General features: G+C 38.2%; 1 protein-coding gene across 1 annotated transcript in view; it reads left to right on the plus strand.

The window, feature by feature from the left end:
- The window catches only part of MAP3K19 (mitogen-activated protein kinase kinase kinase 19), a 40,625-nt gene that overhangs the window by 900 nt on the left and 16,531 nt on the right, over positions 1-23,194 (plus strand). The window contains exons 2-6 of the mRNA XM_047085349.1: positions 1,421-1,536; positions 3,572-3,687; positions 12,081-12,177; positions 20,168-20,246; positions 21,249-21,499. Of these exons, the coding sequence (XP_046941305.1) occupies positions 1,421-1,536; positions 3,572-3,687; positions 12,081-12,177; positions 20,168-20,246; positions 21,249-21,499 (659 nt within the window). The remainder of the gene's footprint in view (positions 1-1,420; positions 1,537-3,571; positions 3,688-12,080; positions 12,178-20,167; positions 20,247-21,248; positions 21,500-23,194) is intronic.

A 23,194-nucleotide genomic window follows, 5' to 3' on the forward strand; every position in this document is an offset into this window, starting at 1 on the left:
GGATAAAGATGGAAGTTTGAAGCTACTTTAGACTTTAGTGTTAAGAAGCAACTAAAGAGCTTGTTTAACATGGAGAGTACCAGACAGCACCCCAGAGATGGTGTTCAGTAGGCCTGGAGTGGGGTCCAGAATATAGGAAATCAAAAAGTGCCACATTGAGAAACACTAATCAAGGCAAATGAGCAAACTGAAATCCCAAGGAGTTAAGTGACTTGCTTAAGGCCACTTATCAAGGCAGAGGCAGTCCCCTGATTCTTGGTCCTATCCTACTTCTTTTGAATCATGACCTTTGATGGAGAAAAGCTCATAAGGGGTTATTTTTTCAGAGGATAAAACATTTCCCAGTCCTATAGCAATAAAAAGATTCAAATTCAAAGCTGTTAGGTTGGAGACCATGCTCAACATGTTCTGTGTCCCAGAATGTGACTAGTGCAGCAAGTGTAATCATTATTTCCCACACCATAATTTGCCAATAGGGCTCTTACTATTGGCCCTTTGAATCTCTCTGAGCTGTTATGTGTCTAATCCTCAGATTCAGTGCAACATGGAGAGGATATTTGTGCTATTGCAAGGAGCCCTGAGATTAGCCGGTCAGGCTTAACAATCACAGGGCAAGGTGAAGAAAGATGAAGAGATCATGCAGAGGGACTTTATGACAAGTTCGCTCCACTCAACCAAGAGCCTGTGAAATAAGCATATCAGCTTAGTTTTCTTTCTTTCTTTCATTCTTTTTTTACATTTTTAAAAATGTTTTAATTTATTTTTGAGAGAGAGAGAGAGAGAGCGTGAGTAGGGGAGGGGCAGAGAGAGAGGGAGACACAGAATCTGAAGCAGACTCCAGGCCCTGAGCTGTCAGCACAGAGCCCAATGCGGGGCTCAAACACATGAACTGCGAGATCATGACCTGAGCCGAAGTTGGACTCTTAACGACTGAGCCACCCAGGTGCCCCCAGCTTACTTTTCAAGAGAGATTCTATTCTATTCTACAGTTTTGACTGGCAAAAAGGCTAGCTGCTAGCATTAGAAAAAAAAAAAAAACTATCAAGAAAGCAAGCTTAACTCATTGGAAAGAAAAAGCTAAGCAAGTCAGCTATTTGTAATAAGACAACAGCTTATCAAGATGTTTTGATCCTTACTTGATTTACTCATCATTAAAGAATTATGAAAAGTTTTATCCAAAGTTTGACATTTTCTGCAAATATTGGAATACTTTTAGGATGGAGTGGGAATAAGATATACAGAATATTCCTTTAATTTAAAATCTTGAAAAATTATCACTTTCTCTCCCATACCCTTTAAAATCATTCTTGTCAGCCCCAAAGCACATGATTACTTTTGTTTATTTGATGTCAATGTTTTTCTTCTCATATTTTTCAATAGATTTAACTAAATAATTTTATGTTAATTCTCTTCTTCCTAGAGATCCTAAACTCTGTGATTTTAGTGGAAAATCAGCAATACATTATGTGTCGCAAATACATAGTTTTAGGAAACAGCAGTTATTGGACATTCTAATGAACTCTATGCCAAAACCAGGTAAATACTTCTATTCCACTTTCAAAAGCTCCCCAACTATAAAAGCCTTATTAGAACTCTTTCTTCTACATGTGTTTGATGGATTCATTTAAAGAAATCAAGCCAACAACTATTGATCAGTGACTATATACAAGGTCCAAGGCTAGGTACCCTTAAGAGTTGTAAAGAAATCTAAAACATTGTCCAAACTCCTGAAAGTGTTCCATAGGGTAAGGGGCACATCACATAAGTCAGTAGAGAAAGTGCTTGTTGTGAGCTTGAAAGAGGAGAAGGGACTTACCATGTTCCTTAAATGCTGGCTAAGATTTGGAAGGAAGAGAACAAGAGAGGCGGTTTGATATAGGTGGAAAAAAAAAGACAGAAACATCCACAGAGAAAAGTGAAAGAAAGAAAGTACCACTGAGCAACATGTGACCTTGTGAAAGCTGCTTGACTTTATGGTCTGATTGGCTTTTATTCAAAACTTCTAGGCAGGGAACAAGGCTGTTCCCAGGAAGGTTTCATGAAAGCGGTAAGATTCAATCTGGTCCTCGAAAAACAGTGGGATTTAATTTTGTGGAGCAGAGGCATCATGCTGTAAATGAGCCTCACTTATCATAGGGGCAAATAAGAGACTAGAAATTAAATACATAAAGAAACTGGGTCCATTGAATACTATTAAATGAAGGGTTTTTTTCCCCCCAATAAAACAGAGTCACTAAAGAATTTTAAGCCAGGGAATGATGAAAACCATGTTTTAGGAAATTTAAGCTGATGTTATTGTGAAGAATGGATTCAAAGGAAGAGACTCATGGCAGGGAGCTCTATTAAGAAACTATAGAAGTGCCTGTGTGTGGTGACAGGAACCAGGAAGAGTCCTGGGCTTCGTGTGGGAGTGTACCTGACAGGTGCTGAGTGTGGTGAGCCTAAGAGCTATTGTGAAAGAAGAATTCACATAACTTAGTGATGTAAAGCTGAGAGAGACAAAAGTTGAGAGAGTTGAGTTAAATATGATTCCAAAGTTTCAGCCCTGGGAAGTGGGGAGATGGAAATGCAATCAATAAAATAGAAGACCACTCTGGTTTGGTGAGGATATAGAAGGCAATGGGTTCTAAAGCATTGCATTTGGATGGAACCTTGGGACTTGCAAGTAGCGATTTTCTGTTGGGCAGGCCTGTGGGAAGGGGTGGGTTGATATGTTAGTTTGGGAGTTCACTACAAAAAAGAGACTGTGAGGACCTGGAGTAGGTAAGATCCCTGGCGGATTGAGGATGGTGGGAGAACTGCAAGGGGTCACGCCAAGGAGGTGTACCCACAGTTAGATGGTGGTATGTACACAGGGACTCAGGGTGCTGAGAGAGAGAGGAGGGGATGGGGAGAAAGTTACAAGAAGCAAGGAGAGGGAAACAATGTCAAATTGGAAAAGAGATTACAAAGCAGATGTGGCAAGGAAGTGAGAAGTTTCAGTGATGAGATAGAGGCAGGAAATAGATTGCAGAGAGGAAATATGGTGAAGAAATGGACGATCTGAGTAGAGATAATCTTGTGCAATTTTGTATCAGTTACAAAATAAACGGAAAAGCCATTGGAAGAGAAAGACGTTTTCATCGAAGAGCCCATGCTTATTTTGAAGAAGTCACGATAGCAGGAGGGGGATGATATGAGAGAGCATTGTCCCGTGGGAACTAACTGGGAGTTCATGGGTGCTCAGAACTCTGCCAATTTAATGTGACTTCTGCTACACAGAAAATGTGCCATGTCTTTGGTAACTATAGAGCAAATGTAATTTCCAGCCCATTGTTAGGGGTTTCACTTGGCAGCTTTGCCCAACTTAAAAACAAAAACAAAAACACATCCATTCTGTGGACTCTTGTTATCCTCACTCACATCCTTCCCTGTGAAAAGTATTGCCTAAAGCTTCATCAGGATCCCAGACCACTATTTTAGGAAAATCTTTGACAGAATGGAACCAGTCTTAGAACACAGAGCTAGATCTTCTGACGAAATTGATGGAGATAAGTCTTATCAAAACACATTATTCTGTTTCTTTTGGCAGAAAGACATGCTGAATCATTGCTTGATATTTGTCATGATACTAACTCTTCTCCAACTGATAGGATGACAGTTACTACAAACCAAAATATAATCTTGCAAAGTATCAGCAGCAGTGAGGTAAGATGTTCTCTTTAAAGAAACTAACAACAAGGGGCACCTGGGTGGCTCAATCTCTTAAGTGTTGGACTTTTGGTTTCGGCTCAGGTCACGCAAGTTTGAGCCCTGTGTTGGGCTCTGCACTGACGGTGAGGAGCCTGCTTGGGATTCCCTCTCTCTCTTCCTCTCTCTCTGCCCTTTCCCTGCTCACTTTCTCTCTCAAAATAAATATATAAACTTATATAAAAAAAGAAACTAACAAAAAATGGATAACCTACTCCATCTACTACCTCATGTGTGTTGCTTGAATATTTTACAGCAATCATATATCACAATTTATTTCTAAATGTAATCATAAGGTAATTAAAAGCAAAATTAATAAGGCAGTGCTCCACAAGTTTAATCTCAGAGCTGTAATTAGCTAGTCAGCTCAGAGTCTCCTGCGTTTTGCGTGTATGTATCTAATACCACAGAATATTGTTGCAGTTGAGCCGGTACTAAATAATAAAATGCAGCTTGTGTTTATGTGTGTTCATGTGGAAAAGGAGACGATCACTCATCTGATCATGTCAAATCCATCACAGGGTACCACAAAGAAGGTGCCTCCTCTTGGCCCTGGTCACCCCCGGCCTCCCACCATGATGAATGACTCCACATGAAGTCCCTCACACTACAGTAACCGTACTAGTAACAAACAGTGTAATCCATAGAAAACTGTGGGCCAATACCCAAGATATACAACAAACTGGTAACATGGTAACAATTGTTGCCTATAGGGAGAAAATTGGAGATGACTCTGTGCTGTGTATTCATTTGTACCTTTTGAATTTTTACAAAAATTAACACAGCCCAGACAGGTAAAAGTATCGCTGCTCTATATTTTGTTGGTAAGAAAACAATATGGCCACAAATTATTTATTTTACAAAGTTAATGAGGTGTGGACTATAATATAATAAATAATGAGGACTTTTGGAGATGGTAAATATTTTTGAGTCCTTTTCTCCTTCCAAAAATCATCCCAAAACAACAAAGAAAAAACAAAAATTTAATTTAAAAAACCTTTTTTATTTTGAAATAATTACAGATTCACAGGAACCTATAAAAATAGTACATAGAAGTCCTGTGTAACCTTCACCAGCTTCCCCAAAAGGGAACTATTATCGTAACTCTAGCAGGTTGTCAAAACTGGGAAATTGACACTGACACATTATAATTAACTAAGCTACAGACCTTGCTGGGATTTCACTAGTATTTGCATGCATTGTTTTTTCTGTTTGCGCATGTGCCTGAGTGTACTGTTCTTCGACATTTATCCCTTGAATCACCACAGTCAAGATACAAAGTTGTTCTGTCACCCCAAGGGAATCCCTTCCTACTGCCCTCTTAATAGCCACACCCTCCTCCATCCTTAACGCCTGGCAACCACTGATCTGTTACCCATCTCCATAATTTTGTCATTTTGAGAATGTCATATAAAAGGAATTCTCATATGTATAAGCTTTTGAGATTGGTTTTTCTACTCAGCATAATCCTTTTGAGATAGATCCAAGTTGTATCAAGTTTTTTTGCATTGCTAAGGAGTATTCTATGGCACAGGTGTTTACAGTTTACTTAACTATTCACCTGTTGAGAGACATTTAGGGTTGTTTCCAGTTCTGGGCTATTATATACAAAGCTACTATGAGCAATTGTGTACAGATTTCTATATAAACATACATTTTCATTTCTCTAGGATACATGTCCAGGAATCCAAATACTGAATCATATGGCAAATGTATGTTTAACCCTTTTAAAAACTGCCAAACAGTTTTCCAGAGTGGCTCTATCATTTTATATTCCCATCAGCAATGAAGAGAGATCCAGTATCTCTGTATCCTGGCCATCATTTGGCAGTGTCAGTATTTTTTATTTTAACCATTTTAGTAGAAGTATGGTGGTATCTCATTGTGGTTTTAATTTCCATTTCCCTAATGACTGATGTTGAACATCATTTTTCTATGGGTTTATTCCCCATCAGCATGAATTGTTCAAATTTTTAATCTATTTTCTGATTGGATTGCTTGTTTTCTTACTGTTGGGTTTAAAAAATCTCTTATATATTCTGGATATGTCATTTGCAAATATTTTCTACTAGTCAATAGAAGAACTGGGTTGTTATTTTCACCTTTGTAACAGGTCTTTCACTGAATAGAAGTTTTTCTTATTTAGTTAGTTGGTTCGTTAGTTAGTTAGAGAGAGCACATGCAAGAGAGAGGCAGAGAGAGGAGAGAGAGAATCCCAAGCAGGCTCCATGCTGATAGCACAGTGCCCAGCACTGGCCTTGATCTCATGAACTGTGAGATCATGACCTGAGCTTAAATCAAGAGCAGAATGCTCAACTGACTGAGCCACCCAGGCACCCCCCAAAGCTTTTCATTTTGATGAAAACCAATTTATCTATTTTTTATGGGTCTTAATTCTTACATCATGTCTAAGAATTCTTTTACTTGATCTGGGTCCTGGCTTCACAATTATGTTCAGTTTATAAACATTCATGAATCTATGCACTTTCTGAAAGTATGCTACACTTAAATTGAAAGTAATGGTGGGGCATCTGGGAGGCTCAATTGATTAAGCGTCAAGCATCGTGCTCTTGATTTTGGCTTAGGTCATGATCTCATGGTTGTGAGATTGAGCCCCACATCTGAGCTCTGTGCTGGGCATGGAGCCTGCTCAAGATTCTCTTTCTGGGGCGCCTGGGTGGCTCAGTTGGTTGGGCGTCCAACTCTTGGTTTCTGCTCAGGTCATGATCTCACAGTTCATGAGTTCGAGCCCTGTGTTGAATCCTGTGCTGAGGATTCAGAGCCTGGAGCCTGCTTCAGAATCTATGTCTCCCTCTCCCTGCCCTTCCCCTGCTCATTCTCTGTCTCTCTCTTTCTCTCAAAAATAAATAAACATTTAAAAAATTAAAAAAAAAAAGACTCCTCTCGGGCATGAGATGGGATGGGGTAAAATGGAAATGTTTATTTTTAATACTATTATTACTATTTTTTAATATTAAACAATAGCATATTTCATACTGTTTGAATATTTTTCTTTTACAACTTTTTTAAACAGGCTAAAACCAAAAACCAAACCACAGTTGCTTTAGTACACTTGTTCTCAACAGAGAGTCCCCAGGGGACATTTGGCAACATTAGGAGACATTTTTGGTGTTACAGCTGGGTGGAGGTGCTACTGGCATCTAGTGGGTAGAGGTCAGGGATGCTGCCAAACATCCTAGAGGGCACAGGACAGCCCCGCAATGACGAATTATCCAGCCCCAAATGTCATAGGTGGTGAGGCTGAGAAACCCTGCTACGCAGCAGGTTTTGTCACAACCGTAAAGGCTGTGTTGTTTTTGGTTACTAATATTACATAGTAATTGAAATAAAATACCTAGAGATCAGTCTTTAAAGTGACCGTCATGTGACTCCTGGGTGGCTCAGTCCATTAAGCTTCTGACTCTTGGTTTTGGCTCAGGTCATGATCTCACAGTACTTGAAATCGAGCCCCAAGTCTGGCTCTTTGCTGACACACAGAGCCTGCTTGGAATTCTTTCTCTCTTCCTCTCTCTCTGCCTCTCCCCCACTCGTATCCTTTCTCTCTCTCTCTCTCTCTCTCTCTCTCTCAAAATAAACAAATAAACTAAAAAAAAAAAAGTGACTGGGGTGCCTGGGTGGCTCAGTCGGTTAAGCATCCGACTTCAGCTCAGGTCATGATCTCACAGTTCATGGGTTCGAACCCCACGTTGGGCTCTGTGCTGACAGCTCAGAACCTGGAGCCTGCTTCCGATTTGTGTCTCCTTCTTTGTCCCTCCCCTGCTCACACTCTGTCTCTCTCTGTCTCTCAAAGGTGAATAAATGTTAAAAAAATTTTTTTAAGTGACTGTTATGCATTAGAAATTGCTAAACAAAAACACATTTGCTTTTCGTTTTTTGTGGCATATTTAAGTAATTCTCTTTTGTAAAAGGACTGAACATCCCTTTATATTAGTACATTTTTTCATGCAATTTAAAAACTTTTGTTGAACCTCACTCTATATTTTTGTTATTATGGTTGAAATAACTTTGAACTCATTTCTGAGGGAGAAATAGACTCTGACTATTGAACTTGTCTTTTCATCTCTAGTGCTTTCTCTAAGGTTTAAATTGTAAAACCCAAGGTCATCCTTCACTTCTTTTCTTTAAATGAAAGCTTGCTTTTCTTTTTGGTGGTCTGCAATAGGTTTTCATAGTTTACAAATATAAGCAGCTGCCTTGATTGTAGGAGTGCCTCTGTGAGACTTTACAGCCTCTCCCAATCACAGTACTTGAAATTGAGTCTCCTTTCATGTAAAGAGACTCTTCCTTCCAAATTTAATTATGTATGATTTCTATGCCTCTTTTCTGTATGTTTGAGATTCTGTTGTTTGCTGATTAGAATGCTATACTTTTTCTAGTCTATTGTCACCTCCTGCATCATTGTCAGTGGCTTATGAAATCCATTTATACTGGGGATGTGCTATTCTAATATTTTCTCTTCTTCACTCATGACTGAGTGTCATTATTTCAGTTGTCCTTGTGGCACCCAAGTACATCTTAAAGTCTTTCATATTTAGCATTCTAAAATAAATTAGAGAATCCAAAGCTGTTTCTGTTTTAGAGTCTTCGTTTCCATGATAAGCCTTCAAAACATATATTATTCCCTACATCCTTTTGGGTTTGTGTGATGTTTACAGTTTTTCAGTTTATTCTATGGAAGAAATTTTTGTCAGATACTAGCAGGTATCACATACCTTTTATTTTTTCCCATGCAAAACTTATAAATTAGGTTTCAGTATCCTTTCTCTTAATTTTGCTTACCGTTATTGATTCTTTTCTTTCTGATTCTTTTTGAGATTCTTTGTTTTGAACTTTCCATGGTTGCAAGAAAGCAGAGGGGTTAAGAGCTCTGGAACCAGACTTCAGAGTTTGGGTGTATATCCTGACTTTGCCACTGGCTAACCTCTCTGGGCCTCATGTGTAAAAAGAAAACAATAATTCCTACCTTCAGTTGGTGTGAGGATTAAATTATTTAATATATATAAGTTGCATAGAGGAGTGTCTGACCCTACATGTGTAGATGCTAGTCATCAAAATGGATTTTTGTTGGTAGGTGCGCCCACACTCTGTGTCTTTCAACTTTCCTAAAGGACCAACTAATAAATGAACTGAGCAGTTGAGACTGATCACAGCTCATTAATCAACATAGACACCTGACATGAGAGCCAGTTGTGTGTGTGTGTGTGTGTGTGTGTGTGTGTGTGTGTATTTTTTAATGTTTATTTATTTTTGAGAGAGACAGAGCACAAGTGGGTGAGGGGCAGAGAAAGTGGGAGATGCAGAATCTGAGGGAGGCTCCAGACTGTCAGCTGTCAGCACAGAGCCCAATGCGGGGCTTGAACTCATGAGCCGTGAAATCACAACCTGAGCCAAAATCAGACACTTAACTGACTGAGCCACCCAGACACCCCCCAGTTATATATTAACGCTGCCACATGAAGGCTGCTGTTTGCCAAAGTTTATCATAAAAATTTAATTGAATCACTGTAATTATATGAAATGGTAGGAATATATTTTGAGGTCTCGTAAGAGTGTTCCCAGACTAAGGATCTGAACAAGACTATATCTATTAAAAGGAAAAATTCAGTGGTCAATAAACATGTGAAACTGTCTCCAAACTTTTCTACTGATCACAATGTGCACATTCAAACAACAAGATGACCACTTCCATAAATTACAGTACTAAAAATGAAAAGTGATGATAATTGATAAATTGAGGAGAAGATGTAGTGAAACACCTTCATGAACTGCTGGTAGAGTGTAAGCATTAAGTGGAAACTTTACTTTTAAAGTAGTATGTGTAAAACAACTTAAAAATGTTCATACTCTCTGGATCAATAATTCATTATCTAGAAACCTACTCTAAAGAAATAATAAAAATTTGGGTATTAATTGCATGGGTGTCCACAGCACTATGTGTAATAATGAAGAATTAAAAACTGACTAATAAGCATTATGGGGCTTATATTGTAAGACTCATGGGGTTTACTAAACATTGTTGTGACCCTCTGATAGATACTTGTTGAGAGAAAGAATTTATAATTACATTAAAATGATGTTTACTTAGTAAATTGCTATGTAATTTGTACTTGCCTTAAGTGAAAAGGCTGGACAAAATAAGATGTGATGCAACTGTATTTTTAAATACTTAGGAAAAAGATGAAATATTATTTCTATGTTAATCGTGTTTGCTTTTTTATTTGTAGGATGACAGATTTTTTCCTACTGCATTTAAAAATTTTTATTTATTTATTTTGAGAGAGAGAGAGCGAGAGAGAGAGCGAGCACTATTGGGAAAGAGACAGAGACAGAGGGAGAGAGAGAATCCCAAGCAGGCTCCATGCTGTCAGCACAGAGCCAGACACAGGGCTTGATCTTGGACGCCCAACCGACTGAGCCACCCAGGCACCACTCTAGTGCATTTTAAAAATGCTTTTTTGTATTTCTATATAATCTAAAAAGAGAACACCCCCCCCAACCATTGTAATTGCATGGAGAGGAGAAGAAATTTGCCACACAGTGACAGAATTTTTGAAATGCAGAAAAGAGCAAGCAGTGAAATTCACAACAGTCTAGTATTAGTATTAGGGTGAACCAGCCCCCATCTCTTTTTTGCCACTGACAACCAGGATGGTCTGAGACAGGGCACCTCCTTTGCCAGGAGATAGAAAATGCTTTATTACAAAAAAAAATTTTTTTTTAAGAGAGAGAGAGTGCAAGTGGGGAAGAGGGGCAGAGGGGGAGAGAGAGAGAGAGAGAGAGAGAGAGAGAGATTGGGAGAGAGAATCTTAAGCAGGCTCTGTCTGTCAAGAGTCAGACATTCAACTGACTGAGCCACCCAGGAACCTAATAAAATGCTTTTAAAAGGGGCACCTGGGTGGCTTAAAAAGTGGCATCAGACTCTTGATCTTCATCTCAGTCATGAGTTCACATCTCACTTTGGGCTCCGCACTAGGCATGGAGCCTACTTAGAAAAAAAAAAAAAAAAGTTTTAAAAAGCAGGTACTGCTGCTATGTAAAAGGTAGGACTATAAAGTTATTACAGTTGAATACCTAAAATTTTTTTTAAATTTTTTTAATGTTTATTTATTTTTGAGAGAGAGAGAGAGAGACAGAGCATGAGCAAGGGAGGGGCTGAGAGAGAGGGATACACAGAATCAGAAACAGGCTCCAGGCTCTGAGCCGTCAGCACAGAGCCTGACGCGGAGCTCAAACTCATGAACTGTGAAATCATGACCTGAGCCAAAGTCAGACGCTTAACAGATTGAGCCACCCAGGTGCCCCTGAATACCTAAAATATTTTAATGGCCGCGTAAATAAAGGATTTTATTTTGATTGTTTTCTGTGATAATTAAAATGAACAAAGTGGAAAACTTCCCAAGCTTGATTGGGAATGAATGAATGAAATATCAGAATGATAGACTTCCCACCTGTGTGACAGGCATCTGAGCCTAGGGCAAAGACTTTATCCAACAGTTCTCTTAAATAGTGGTAATAGATAACAGATCATAGAAACCAGAGAGCTAATTGTAACTTCTGGATTATGATGGGGTATTTTAACTACTATTTGCATCTGTCGCTGTTTGATACATTAAATAGGGCAAAATCACCAGCGGCAACAACTTCTAATGAAGGAACCTGTCAACAACAATGAATTCTAATAAGAAAACACTTATTTAGAGAGCAGTACTTTTCATAAATCAGGTTGGTTTTCTACCATGTTTTTTAAGCATAATGATTATTTTCTAGAGGATAAAAAGGAAGTTTTTCCTTCCTTGAGAGGTTATGTGCCATGATTAGATCAGAAAGATGTCATAGTGAAAACTTTAATAAGCCTTGCTGCCTCCTTTCAGTCCAGAGTTATATCTGTAGCTTCCATATGGGGCAGGGATTTCCATCCTCACCAATTGTGAATGATGCCCCAGGGAGGCATTATGGAAAAGACCACGTTCATTTGGGGTTTTTCACTGCTGTGGCCAAAGGATTCTCTCCAGTTACCCACCCAGATGGAATTTGTGGCAGCTTAGCAGCCTGGACACTGACATGATAAAAAAGTGTAAAATACTGAATTTCTATATGTCTATGTGGTTTTAGCTTTGATCTTTGTTTTCAGTTATACAATTAATCATGTCCACATCTGTCTGGGCCTGGTGCTCCAGGAGCAGATACTTTTCCCATTATTTTAGTTCTAAATACTTTCTCTAATTTAAAAGGAATCCATGGTATGAAACTTTAGCTTAGGAAAATCGATATTCACTTTGTCAGCAAAGTAGTATGTTGAATAACTGAGTTACTCTTTCCTGATACTGCAGGAGTTTGACCAAGACGAGGATTGCAGTCATTCCATATTGCTTAGTGAAGGAGGGGATCCAAGTGGTGATGGACAAGATTGGCAACCCAGGACAGAAGGTATCTGGCTTCTGTCCTTGATGCGTTCACAAAGTTAACATTGATTATTTGGATTCCTGCCACCACCCCAATTTCAGTAGTGCTTGGTGCAGAACCTTGAAAACAGCACAAGGGAAAGAGGACCCACTCATCATCCTATCCTTTGGTTCTTATCTCAATCAGCACGTCTTGGCAACTTGCTGGCCCAAATGGCTATCTCTCTTATGTGTCTCTCTTGATTCCACCCTGCTCCAGCTCAGCCAGCCATTCTCTGCCTCTTTCCTTTTTCTCTGACAACATCTTTCCCTCCGTTTATTGCCTCTCAGAATCTTCTATCAGCTCCAGGGATCTGTTCTCTTCCAGAATCAAGCATTTCTCCATCAGCTGTTATCCCAAAGCTCCTTTCTTCAGGGAAAGATGGGAGACTGAACAAGGCACTAAAGCCCCAAGTCTCAGTCCTTTATTCTATGAGTATATAAGTCTGGAATTTTTCCAGAACAACACCCATTCCAAATATGTTATCCTGTCATATCCTTAAGAGCCTTTGTATTTAACAGACCACAAGGTATTTGCAGATTCTCCCCTCAGAAAATAGTCTCGACAGCAATCACAATGATCTGTCATCTACTCACCTATAAACTTCTTTTTATTCATTTAAAAAAATTGTTTAAAATATTTGTTTTTGAGAGAGAGATAGAGAGACCGTGAGTGGGGAGTGTCAGAAAGAGAGGGAGACACAGAATCTGAAGCAGGCTCCAGGCTCTGAGCTGCTACAAACTGCGAGATCATGACCTGAGCCAAAGTTGGATGCTTAACCGACTGATCCACCCAGGCGTCCCTAAACTTCATAAATTAAATGTTTGTTAGCACTGTTCCAATTTCTCTCTGGCAGTTTTCTGACTTCCATTTCTAAACCCCGGGGAGGTTGTCCTCTCGGATGTCTTTTCTTCCGCAACCCCGTCAACCTCCCCGAAGGCTGCTTTGCTGTCCGAGCCACCGTCTCCTTGGTCGCCTTATGTGATGCTGCCCTCTCCTGGGAAGTTCCTGCCTCTCTCAAACTCACTTGGAATCTCCTTTCTCCAGGCCAAGAGCAGAGAATAATTTAGTAACATTTGAAATAATTAACACCACGAAACCTGAAACATCTAATTAAAATTTAAAAATCGTGGCCTCCTTCCAAACACTCCTCGTGGTCTGACTTTGACTTTCAGACATTTCAGAGCAGAGTTCTAGGAACAGTTGTGTCCGAAGCACCTTCCAAGAGGTTAAATAATTTCTTTATTCTACTCAGTTTGGAGATGACTTGCTGTTAATTCTTTTTACATGATTTATAATGTTTTATAATTGAAGGTTTTCGTATAGGAGCCATAGCATTTATGTAGCATCTCCACTAAGCTCTTGCCTAAAATTTGAGCTTTAATAACTTGGGATACAAACTGGAAAGAAACAATTATGTGTCTGTTTAATTTTCTTCTCATAGTTCATAGTCTTTATTAGTTATTCTTAAGTCACAAGTGTGAAATAAAAACATCTGGGGCACTATTGTGCACTGTATTCATCTTAAGTATCAATAAATCTCTTTAAACCCCGTTTACACGTTTCTAACGTACTTGAAGTTGTTAATGTTTAAATGCTTGCACACTTTATAAAAACTTTATGTATATGCCATATGAGTATCTATTCTGTTGCAGACATACACATTTGTTTAATTTATCTCTGTTCACTGTATTCTATTCAAAAGGGAGCATCAATAACATATATATAATGTTTGGATCACACCCACGGACTTTAACAACTAAGTATTCCTGCTGTACGCATTGGCTTAATTATAGGCTTTTATAGATGATAATTTGTAAAATACAATTTATGGCCCCCTAAAAATCCTTCATCCTTTTCCTTAGTGTAAAAATCTTCTAGCACTCCTCACTCAGCTGTTTTCCTAGAACGATGATCAGATGCAAACGTTGTAGACTGCATTGAGCATGTAAAGTTACTCTTTTCATAAATGGATAAGAACCTATATACTAAAATTACTGGGCTTAAAAGAATTTTTTAATGCAGTGCGTATCCATCAGGATTCTTAACTGCAGATAACAGAATTTACTCTGTTTGAGTTAGCAATGAAGAAGGTTTTAAAAGATAATAGAGGAGGGTCTGGGTGGTTTAGTCAGTTAAGCAGCCAACTTCGGCTCACGTCATGATCTCGCAGTTCATGGGGTTGAGCCCGACATTGAGCTTTGTTCTGATAGCTTAGAGCCAGGAGCCTGCTTCGGAATCTGTGTCTCCCTCTCTTTCTGCCCCTCCCCTACTCATGCTCTGTCTCTGTCTCGCTCTCAAAAATAAATAAATGTTTAAAAAACCTGTGTCGAGAGTCACTATTTAGGAAATTATAAAAATGTGGAGAGGGTATTTAAAAATATTTTAAACACAATAAGCAGAAAACACAGGAGAGTAAGACTCTTCTGGAGGCAATAATTTTTCTTCATTGAATGAATTAGACTGGGACAATTTTCAGTTTTCATTTTAATAATGGCTTAACATTAACGAATTAATGATCGTTTTCCCACTTTGAATATCATTTTCACCTCTTCTGTGAAATTGTTTCTGGCTATATTTAAATGCTGCCTCTTAGTTTCTTTCTACTGTAACATTTTCTGATGGGGTTACTTTACCTCTTCTTATGTGGAAAGATGCACTCAAGAACAAGTGTTTTATTTTTACATGTGACAATGCATCATCTTTCCTGGTGGTTCTGGAACCTGGTAGGTTCAGAGGCTCCCATGACCATTCATGCTCAATGAAGAGACAAAATGGAGAACATTTGTATGTTCCCAGTCGATTTCAGAGTCCATACATCCTATAACCTTTCTGCCCTCCATTTATGACCCAACGATTAGGATGAGGCCATTAGCTTTTTTTTTTTAATTTTTTTTTTTTAATTTTAGAAGGAGAGAGCATGACCAGGGAAGAGGGACAGAGAGAGAGAAAGAGTCTTAAGAAGGCTCCATGCTCACTTCAGAGCCTAACACAGGGCTTGATCCCACGACCCTGAGATCATGACCTGAGCCAAAATCAAGAGTTGGATGCTCAACTGACTGAGACACCCAGGCACCCCTAGGATGGGGCCATTAACTTTGAACAATTTCCACAAGGGCAGGTATTTCTTATACTTGCTTATTGTATCTTTTGTTCCTTGGTTTGAAAAAGAAATCAACCAATTAACAAACTATTGAACACATTAAATTTGCTTAAAAAAACATTCTAGGTTTATTAGTTCTCAGTAATTGTAAAAGTACAGTCATTTTTAAGAATGTGTTCACATGAATATGCTGCACACAGTTTTCCAACTTTCACAGCAAAGTACTAACTGCAGCTAGCCTTTTTATAGACTATCCTTTTCACTGACAGTTTAGTTATTAGGAATGTATGCTGTATGTTTTTCTTACTTTAACATGTCAGCTAGGATTTTGCACTTGAAGATGGCTACAAAAATATTATAAAAGACATCCATCTTCCTTTCAAGTATGAGAGCAGCCTTGATGATGTCACACAACCTCATGGTTATCAGTTTCTTTGTCTATAAAATGAAGGGCTTGGATCAGATGATCTCTAAGTTCTTTCCAGCTCTGTAATTCCAAACATCTTATTTTGTGTCGCTGAATAGCGTGGTGGTAGCATCTTTGAAAAAATTTTAAAAATATATTGGCCATTCCAAGGAAACCTCATTTTTGGAGATGTGATCCCTGCTATTTTATAATAGCAGAGAACATCCGATCATGTTGTCATATTTGAGAAACATCAAGAAAACCAAAGCTAGATTATTTAGTAACTTTCCCAAGATCACCCATAAAAAACAGAGGAGGGATGTAGATCCAGATCTGTCTGATTCATACCCTTTTATCTTCTCTGCTCTACTTCTTCCCTAGCATGCCATCAGTGGGGTTATTTAAAACCATAGCCCCCCTAGACATAGGGAGATGCCCTAAATGGCCTTCAGAAATACATAGACAGGACTGAACACTGGGACAAGCACTGGGTTGTTTGGAAAGCATACACCTCTGTGTTCCCACAACACCATTTGTACACTTCTATCACAATGTTTACATTGAAATGCTCTTTGCTTTCTTATTTATTGTCTTTACTAAGGTCACAGTAGCACCTTGTTTATTTCTGTATCTTCAGCACAAAGAGTTGGGCTTGGCATATACTTAATAAAAGTTTGTTGAATGGAAAAACATGAATAGATGAACAAATCTTAAAAGTGGCATGTTTCCCACTAGTTTTTTTAAATGTAAATTTAGCACGTTATAAGCAAGCATTGATGCTACAAGCTGGAACCGTCTGGCTTAAGGGTTATAGTGGGAATCATTCCATGGAATCAGAAAGGAGTTGACCAAAATTCATATAACAAGCAAGTTCCCATGGGGCAACATAAATGATTTCATTTAAATCTCACAATGGTCCTGTGAAGTAGGTGTCATTAGTTACACTTTACAGGAGGGCCTGTTTTCTCCATCTAAGGAGAAAACATTGCTTGCCATAAAACTTTATTTTATATCTGGAAAGTTTTGTTACATATTTTTTTTTTTTGCTCTTTAAGCAAGCATTGATTCAGGACCCGTCATATGCTAGATAGGAAAAATATAAAGATGGCTGAAACTCAGTCCCTGGTTAATGTCCCTGTAATTTTTTAAAGTTTTTACTTAAATTCCAGTTAGTTAACATACAAATAATATTAGTTCCAGGTGTGCAATATAGTGATTCAAATTCTATACATTACTCAATGCTCATCATGATAAGTGTGCTCTTAATCCGTTTCACCTATTTCACCCATCCTTCCACCCACCTTCCCCATCAGTTTGTTCTCTATACTTAAGAGTCTGTTTCTTGGTTTTCCTCTCTCTCTCTCTTTTTTTCCCTTTGTTCATTTGTTTTGTTTCTTAAGTTCCACATATGAGTGAAATTGTCTTTCTCTGATTCATTTAACATTATTCTCTCCAGACCCATCCATGTCATCGCAAATGGCACTATTTCATTTTTTTTAATTAAAAATTGCTTAATGTTTATTTATTTTTGAGAGAGAGAGCATGCACAAAAGCAGGGGAGGGGCAGAGAGAGAGGGAGACACAGAATCTGAAGTAGGCTCCAGGCTCCAAGCTGTCAGCACAGAGCTTGATGTGGGGCTCAAACCCACAGACCATGGTATCATGACCTGAGCCGAAGTCAGACACCCAACCAAGCCATCCAGGTGCCCCTAGATTTCATTTTTTATGGCTAATATTCCATTGTATATATATAAATACCACATCTTTTTTTTAAGTATAAAAATATGGTCAGTGTTTATTTTTCTCCATCAGACATAAATTCAGGATTTGTTAACAAATTCTTCACAACAGAAATTAATTACTGATCAACAACATCTACAGAGCCGAATAAAGCAATATCACCTGATTAATGTGTCTGCCCTGTATCCACAGAATATAGTATTTAAAATAAAATAGTTAGACAAAATGGTTAAACAAAAAGGCATTGACAGAACATATATTGTACTTTTTTTGAGTCATCAGTCTTAAGTCTCTGACATTGCTATTTGCATTTTATAGCACATTGATTCAATTCCAATAACATTCCCCTAAGACTAGTTAATGGCCTAAAAATTATTCTTAATTTGTAAAGTTACAATACATTTTAGTAATTTATACCCCACATCTTCTTTATCCATTCATCAGTTGATGGACACTCGATCTGTTTCCATAATTCAGCTATTGTAGATGATGTTGCTATAAACATCGGGGTGCATGTATACCCTTGAATTAGTATTTTCAGTGAAACCAGGAGCTGGTTATTTGAGGATATCAATAAAATTGATAAACTTCTAGCTAGACTTATCAAACAGAAAAGGGAAAGGACCCCAAAAAAGAAGCACAAATGAGAGAGGAGAAATAAAACAAACACCACAGAAATACAAACAGTTATAAGAGAATATTATGAAAAACTATATGCCAACAAATTGGACACCTGGAAGAAATGGATACATTCCTAGAAACATATAACCTCCTAAAACTGAAGCAGGAAGAAATAGAAAACTTGAACAGACTGATAACTAGCAACAAAATTGAATCAGTAATCAAAAACTCCCAACAAATCAGAGTAGGACCAGATGGCTTCATAGGTTTGAATTCTGTCAAACATTTAAAGAAGAGTTAATACCTGTTCTTCTCAAACTATTCTAAAAAATGGAAAAGGAAGGAAAACTTTTAAATTCATTCTGTGAGGCCAGCATTACTCTGATACCAATCTGTAATTATTTTTATTGTTATTATTATTTTTTAGTTTCAGGTATACAATATAGTGATTCAACAATTCTATATATTACTCAGTGTTTATCATGATGAGTGTACTCTTAATCCCGATCACCTATTTCACTCACCCTCCCCACCCCACCCCCTCTGGTAACCATCAGTTTGAATAACTATAGTTAAAAGTCTGTTTTTTTGGTTTGTGTCTTTTTCCCTTTGTTCATTTTTTTCCCTTAAATTCCACATGTGAGTGAAATCATATGGTATTTGTCTTTCTCAGACTCACTTTGCATTATTCTCTCTAGATTCATCCATGTTGTTGCAAATGGGAAGATGTCATTTTTTTTATGGCCGAGTTTCATTGTGTATATATACCACATCTTCTTTATCCATTCATCTATCAATGGACACATAGGTTGCTTCCATAATTTGGCTATGATAAATAATGCTGCAATAAACATAGGGGTGCATATGTTTTTTTGAATTAGTGTTTTTGTAGTCTTTGGGTAAATATGCAGTAGTGTGATTATTGGATTGTAGGGTAGTTCTATTTTTAATTTTTTTGAGGAACCTCTGTACTGTTTTTCACAGAGGCTGCACCACTTTGCATTCCCACCAACAGTGCAGGAGGGTTCATTTCCTTTACATCCTCCCTAACACTTGTTGTTCCATGGGTTTTTGGCTTGTAACCATTGTGACGGGTGTGAGGTGATATCTCATTGTGGTTTTGATTTGCCTTTGCCTCATGATCAGTGAGGTTGAGCATCTCTTCATGTGTCTGTTAGCCATTTGTATTTCTTCTTTGGAGAAATGTCTACTCATGTCTTCTGTCATTTTTTTTTTAATGTCAATTCTTTTTTTTTATTTTTTTAACGTTTATTTATTTTTGAGACAGAGAGAGACAGAGCATGAACGGGGGAGGGTCAGAGAGAGAGGGAGACACAGAATCTGAAACAGGTTCCAGGCTCTGAGCCATCAGCACAGAGCCTGACGCGGGGCTTGAACTCACGAACTGCGAGATCATGATCTGAGCTGAAGTCGGATGCTTAACCAACTGAGCCACCCAGGCACCCCAACTCTTCTGTCATTTTTTAAATTGGATTATTTGCTTTTAGATGTTGAGTTTTATAAGTTCTTTATATATTTTGGATACTAACCTTTTATCAGATATGTCATTTGCACATATCTTCGCCTATTCTCTAGCTTGTCTTTTAGTTTTGTTGTTTCCTTTGCTTGTCAGAAGCTTTTTGTTTTGGTGCAGTCTCAATAGTTTGTTTTTGTTTCCTTTGCCTCAGGAGACATGTAGAAAAATGTTGTTACAGCTGATGTCAGAGAAATTACTGCCTGTGCTCTCTTCTAGGATTTTTATGTTTTCAGGTTTCACATTTAGGTCCTTAATCCATGTTGAGCTCATTTTTGTGTATGGTGTAAGAAAGTGGTCCAGTTTCATTCTTTTGCATGTAGCTGTCCAGTTTTCCCAACACATCCCAGTTGAAGAGACTGTCTTTTTCCCATTGCATATTCTTGCCTCCTTTGTCATAGATTAGTTGACTGTATAATTGTGGGTTATTTATGGGCTCTCTATTCTATTCCACATTCTGTAATTATTAAAAATAGATTAGCTAACTAACCAGGAATAAAATACTTAGTTCCCAGTTGCCACTGGAATTCATTACTTTCTTATTTTTTATTATTGTCATGTGTTTCTATAGGTTTTGAGATTATTGTTACTTTTCCAAGAGATGTCAGTTATCCCCAAGAAATAAGCCGAGAAGATTTACAAGAACACAAGTAAGGAATATACTTTGAAAGGTTAGATTGAAATTTAAGTATGAAGTGATACTTGTGTGATAACCTCCATTTTTAGTAATTCACCTCCCAAAAAACACTCTCAAGCAGAGGTTGTAATAAATATTTTTGTGGCAGGAGCCAGATAATACCAGTTTTAGGTTTTGTGGACCATATTGTTTCTGTTGCAATGAGGCAACCCTCTGATTGTAGCTTGAATGTCATCATGGACAATATGAAAACAAAGGAGTATGGTCCAATAAAACTACAAAGACAGACTGAAGACTAGATTTTGGGCACCTGTTGGGATGAGCACTCGGTGTTATATGGAAACCAATTTGACAATAAATTTCATTAAAAAAAAAAAAAGATTTTGCCCAGGGGTCATAGTTTGCTGACCCTGAGGCAGTGCCACTTAAAATGTGATTCTGTGGTCCTTCTGTTACCAGTCCATGATGAAGTCAGGATAGAACTTGAAAATGTAAACATTTAAAGAGTTGTATTACAGTTTGACAAAGTAATCTTAGATTTACTGATCTGATAATGAAAAACTTGGGGTTTATTTTCATGTTTTTTATTTTTGATTTATTCTTATAGTAATTCACTTTTATTACAGAAGTTTCACAACAGTTTCATTCCACAATGGACTGGAAAATTTTAAAAATGGTCCTTTACCAAAGATAGTTTGAGAAGTACTGAGCTGGTTAAAGCATTTGGAGAAGTAAAAGAGTGCATCATCTACGCCTACACTTTGCCCACCTGATTTCTCTAAGGAAATAGGGGCTGGGGAAACTAAAGTGTAGAGTGCAGAAGGCAGACGAGGTGGGGAGTGAATAGGAGGGTGGAGAGGTCTTGTTCTTTGAAGAATACAGCTCTTCCACTCAGCAGCATCATTTGGAAATAGTTCTCTGAGCTTTCTGGTGATCTCAGTCTAGACTGAGAAGTGGAGATCCAGAAGATACAGGGAATGAGTTTTGAATGAAACCATGTTCTCCTCCCTTCTAGTCAGATAACCCCAGTGAATCAAGAAAGGGCACAAGCACATTCTGTTTCTCTTCCAAATGAAATTCACATGGTGGACTTCCGGACAAAGACTCTGACCATGGGTAAGAAGAAGGAGGAAAGTTCCAAGGAGCTCTGTGATGCAAATGTGGGCTTTTTGTTGCCAAGACCTTGCTTAGAACCAAACATCTCCACATCTGTAGCCAGAGAAGATGTTCCTCACTTTCTGAAGGAGCAGCAAAGAAAATCTGAAGGTGAGTTCGTTTAATTAGAGTGATTTCTCTATCCTTTTGTCGATAAATTATCTATCTATATCTATCTATCTATCTATCTATCTATATCTATCTGTCTATCTATCTATCTGTCATCTTTCTTTTTCTTCAGTGTTTGAAAAATCTTTACCACAAACTCCCATTTGGTTGATGTTTACCTGTGGGAATCTTGGGGCCTTACATGGAGGATGCTTTCCTCCAGGATTTGAGTTGGCCACTCTCTCTAGCCCAAGACTTGTTTACTAGCTAGCACATTCCTCTTAGGGGAATGCTGTCTTTGATATTTGCTTACTACTGTCCTAAACCAATTGGTCGAAGCCTCTGGGGACAAACCTGTAATCCAACAAGTTGCATTTTTGGGCTTATTGCAATAAGAGAGATCGCACAGCAGAGAAACTGTATGGGTAAGGTATTTAGTTTGGTGCAGTTCCAGTAGCTTCCTGAGAAAAGGCACATGAAGTATATTAATGATAGTTTTTCGTCGTCTCTTTTTTTTTTCTGAACTCTTTTCTTTCCATTTGTTTTGTTCTCTGTATTTTCACATTAGAGACTTTTCTCACATATCCACTGTTCCATGGCCATCTATTTGTGTTTCTTGGCAGTACTAAAAAGTGCTGTGGGCTCCAGGTAAATTGCATAGAGAGACCTAGATGGTGGAGTAAGGGAGTCCCCAAGTGTCAGTGTGCATAGACAGATTTTTCTCTTGGCCAGTTTTCCCTAGACAGGGATAACCCAAGCCCCTGACTGTGGGTTGAAAGGCTGGGACTCACCTATCAATGTGCAGACTTCCCCTTCATCCTTTTATTGTCACTCCAGCACCCTGTTGCTACTCTCAGCTATACCTAGCTACTTAGCATCTTTGTTCCAAACTCTCTGGAAAGTAAACCTCCAGCCAGTTGCCAGGAATGGAGAAGAGCAACTCCTGATTCATGGGGCAGGACAGGGAATGGCGAAACTACTTCTTCCACAGATTCACAAGCAACCCCTTGTTCCAGTCTTACCTTCATCCTTACCTTCAGAGGTACCTGGTATTGTCAATTCCTGCTCCTTTCTGGAGTTCTTACTTCTTGTTGAGTTCTCCCCCTGCAGGCACTGAGCAGAACAGAGAAAGCTGACAACTAATCAATTATTATTCATCCATAAAATTTTCACTGTCCAAAATATTTTGACTTTGCTCATCTGTTGTCTTATCCTCTGGGCTTTTAATTTCCTTTTTAATTTACTCCTTTTTACTTTCCTTTACTATCATTTTAGTGAGGTTTATGAAATGGAGAAAAACTGGTACATTTGATCTTTTAACTGGAATTTCATACACATTGTAAAAGGCTTTCAACATATATTGCCAAATTACCTGTAAGCCAGACCTCACTTCTACATTCTCACCAGAAATGTTTGCGTTTCTTTCTACCTCATGTCATTTCTTACCAACACTGGATAATATTTATCCAAATATTTATAATACTTGAAAGGTTTTTTTTTCTTTTTTAAATCAGTTTATACATATGCACACAATTATACATTATACTCAGTTGTATTTCTTCTTTTATCAAGTTTATTTAGTTTGAGAGAGAGAGAGAAAAAGCACGAGTGGGGAGGGGCAGAGAGAGAGGGAGAGAGAATCCCAAGCAGGCTCTGCATTGTCAGTGTGGGTTTGAACTGACCAACCATGAGATCACA

This window comes from Lynx rufus, unplaced genomic scaffold (assembly GCF_022079265.1).
Source record: "Lynx rufus isolate CCGP_SWC_20201006 ecotype Redwood Valley unplaced genomic scaffold, mLynRuf1.p SCAF_2, whole genome shotgun sequence".
Classification (NCBI taxonomy): domain Eukaryota; kingdom Metazoa; phylum Chordata; class Mammalia; order Carnivora; family Felidae; genus Lynx; species Lynx rufus.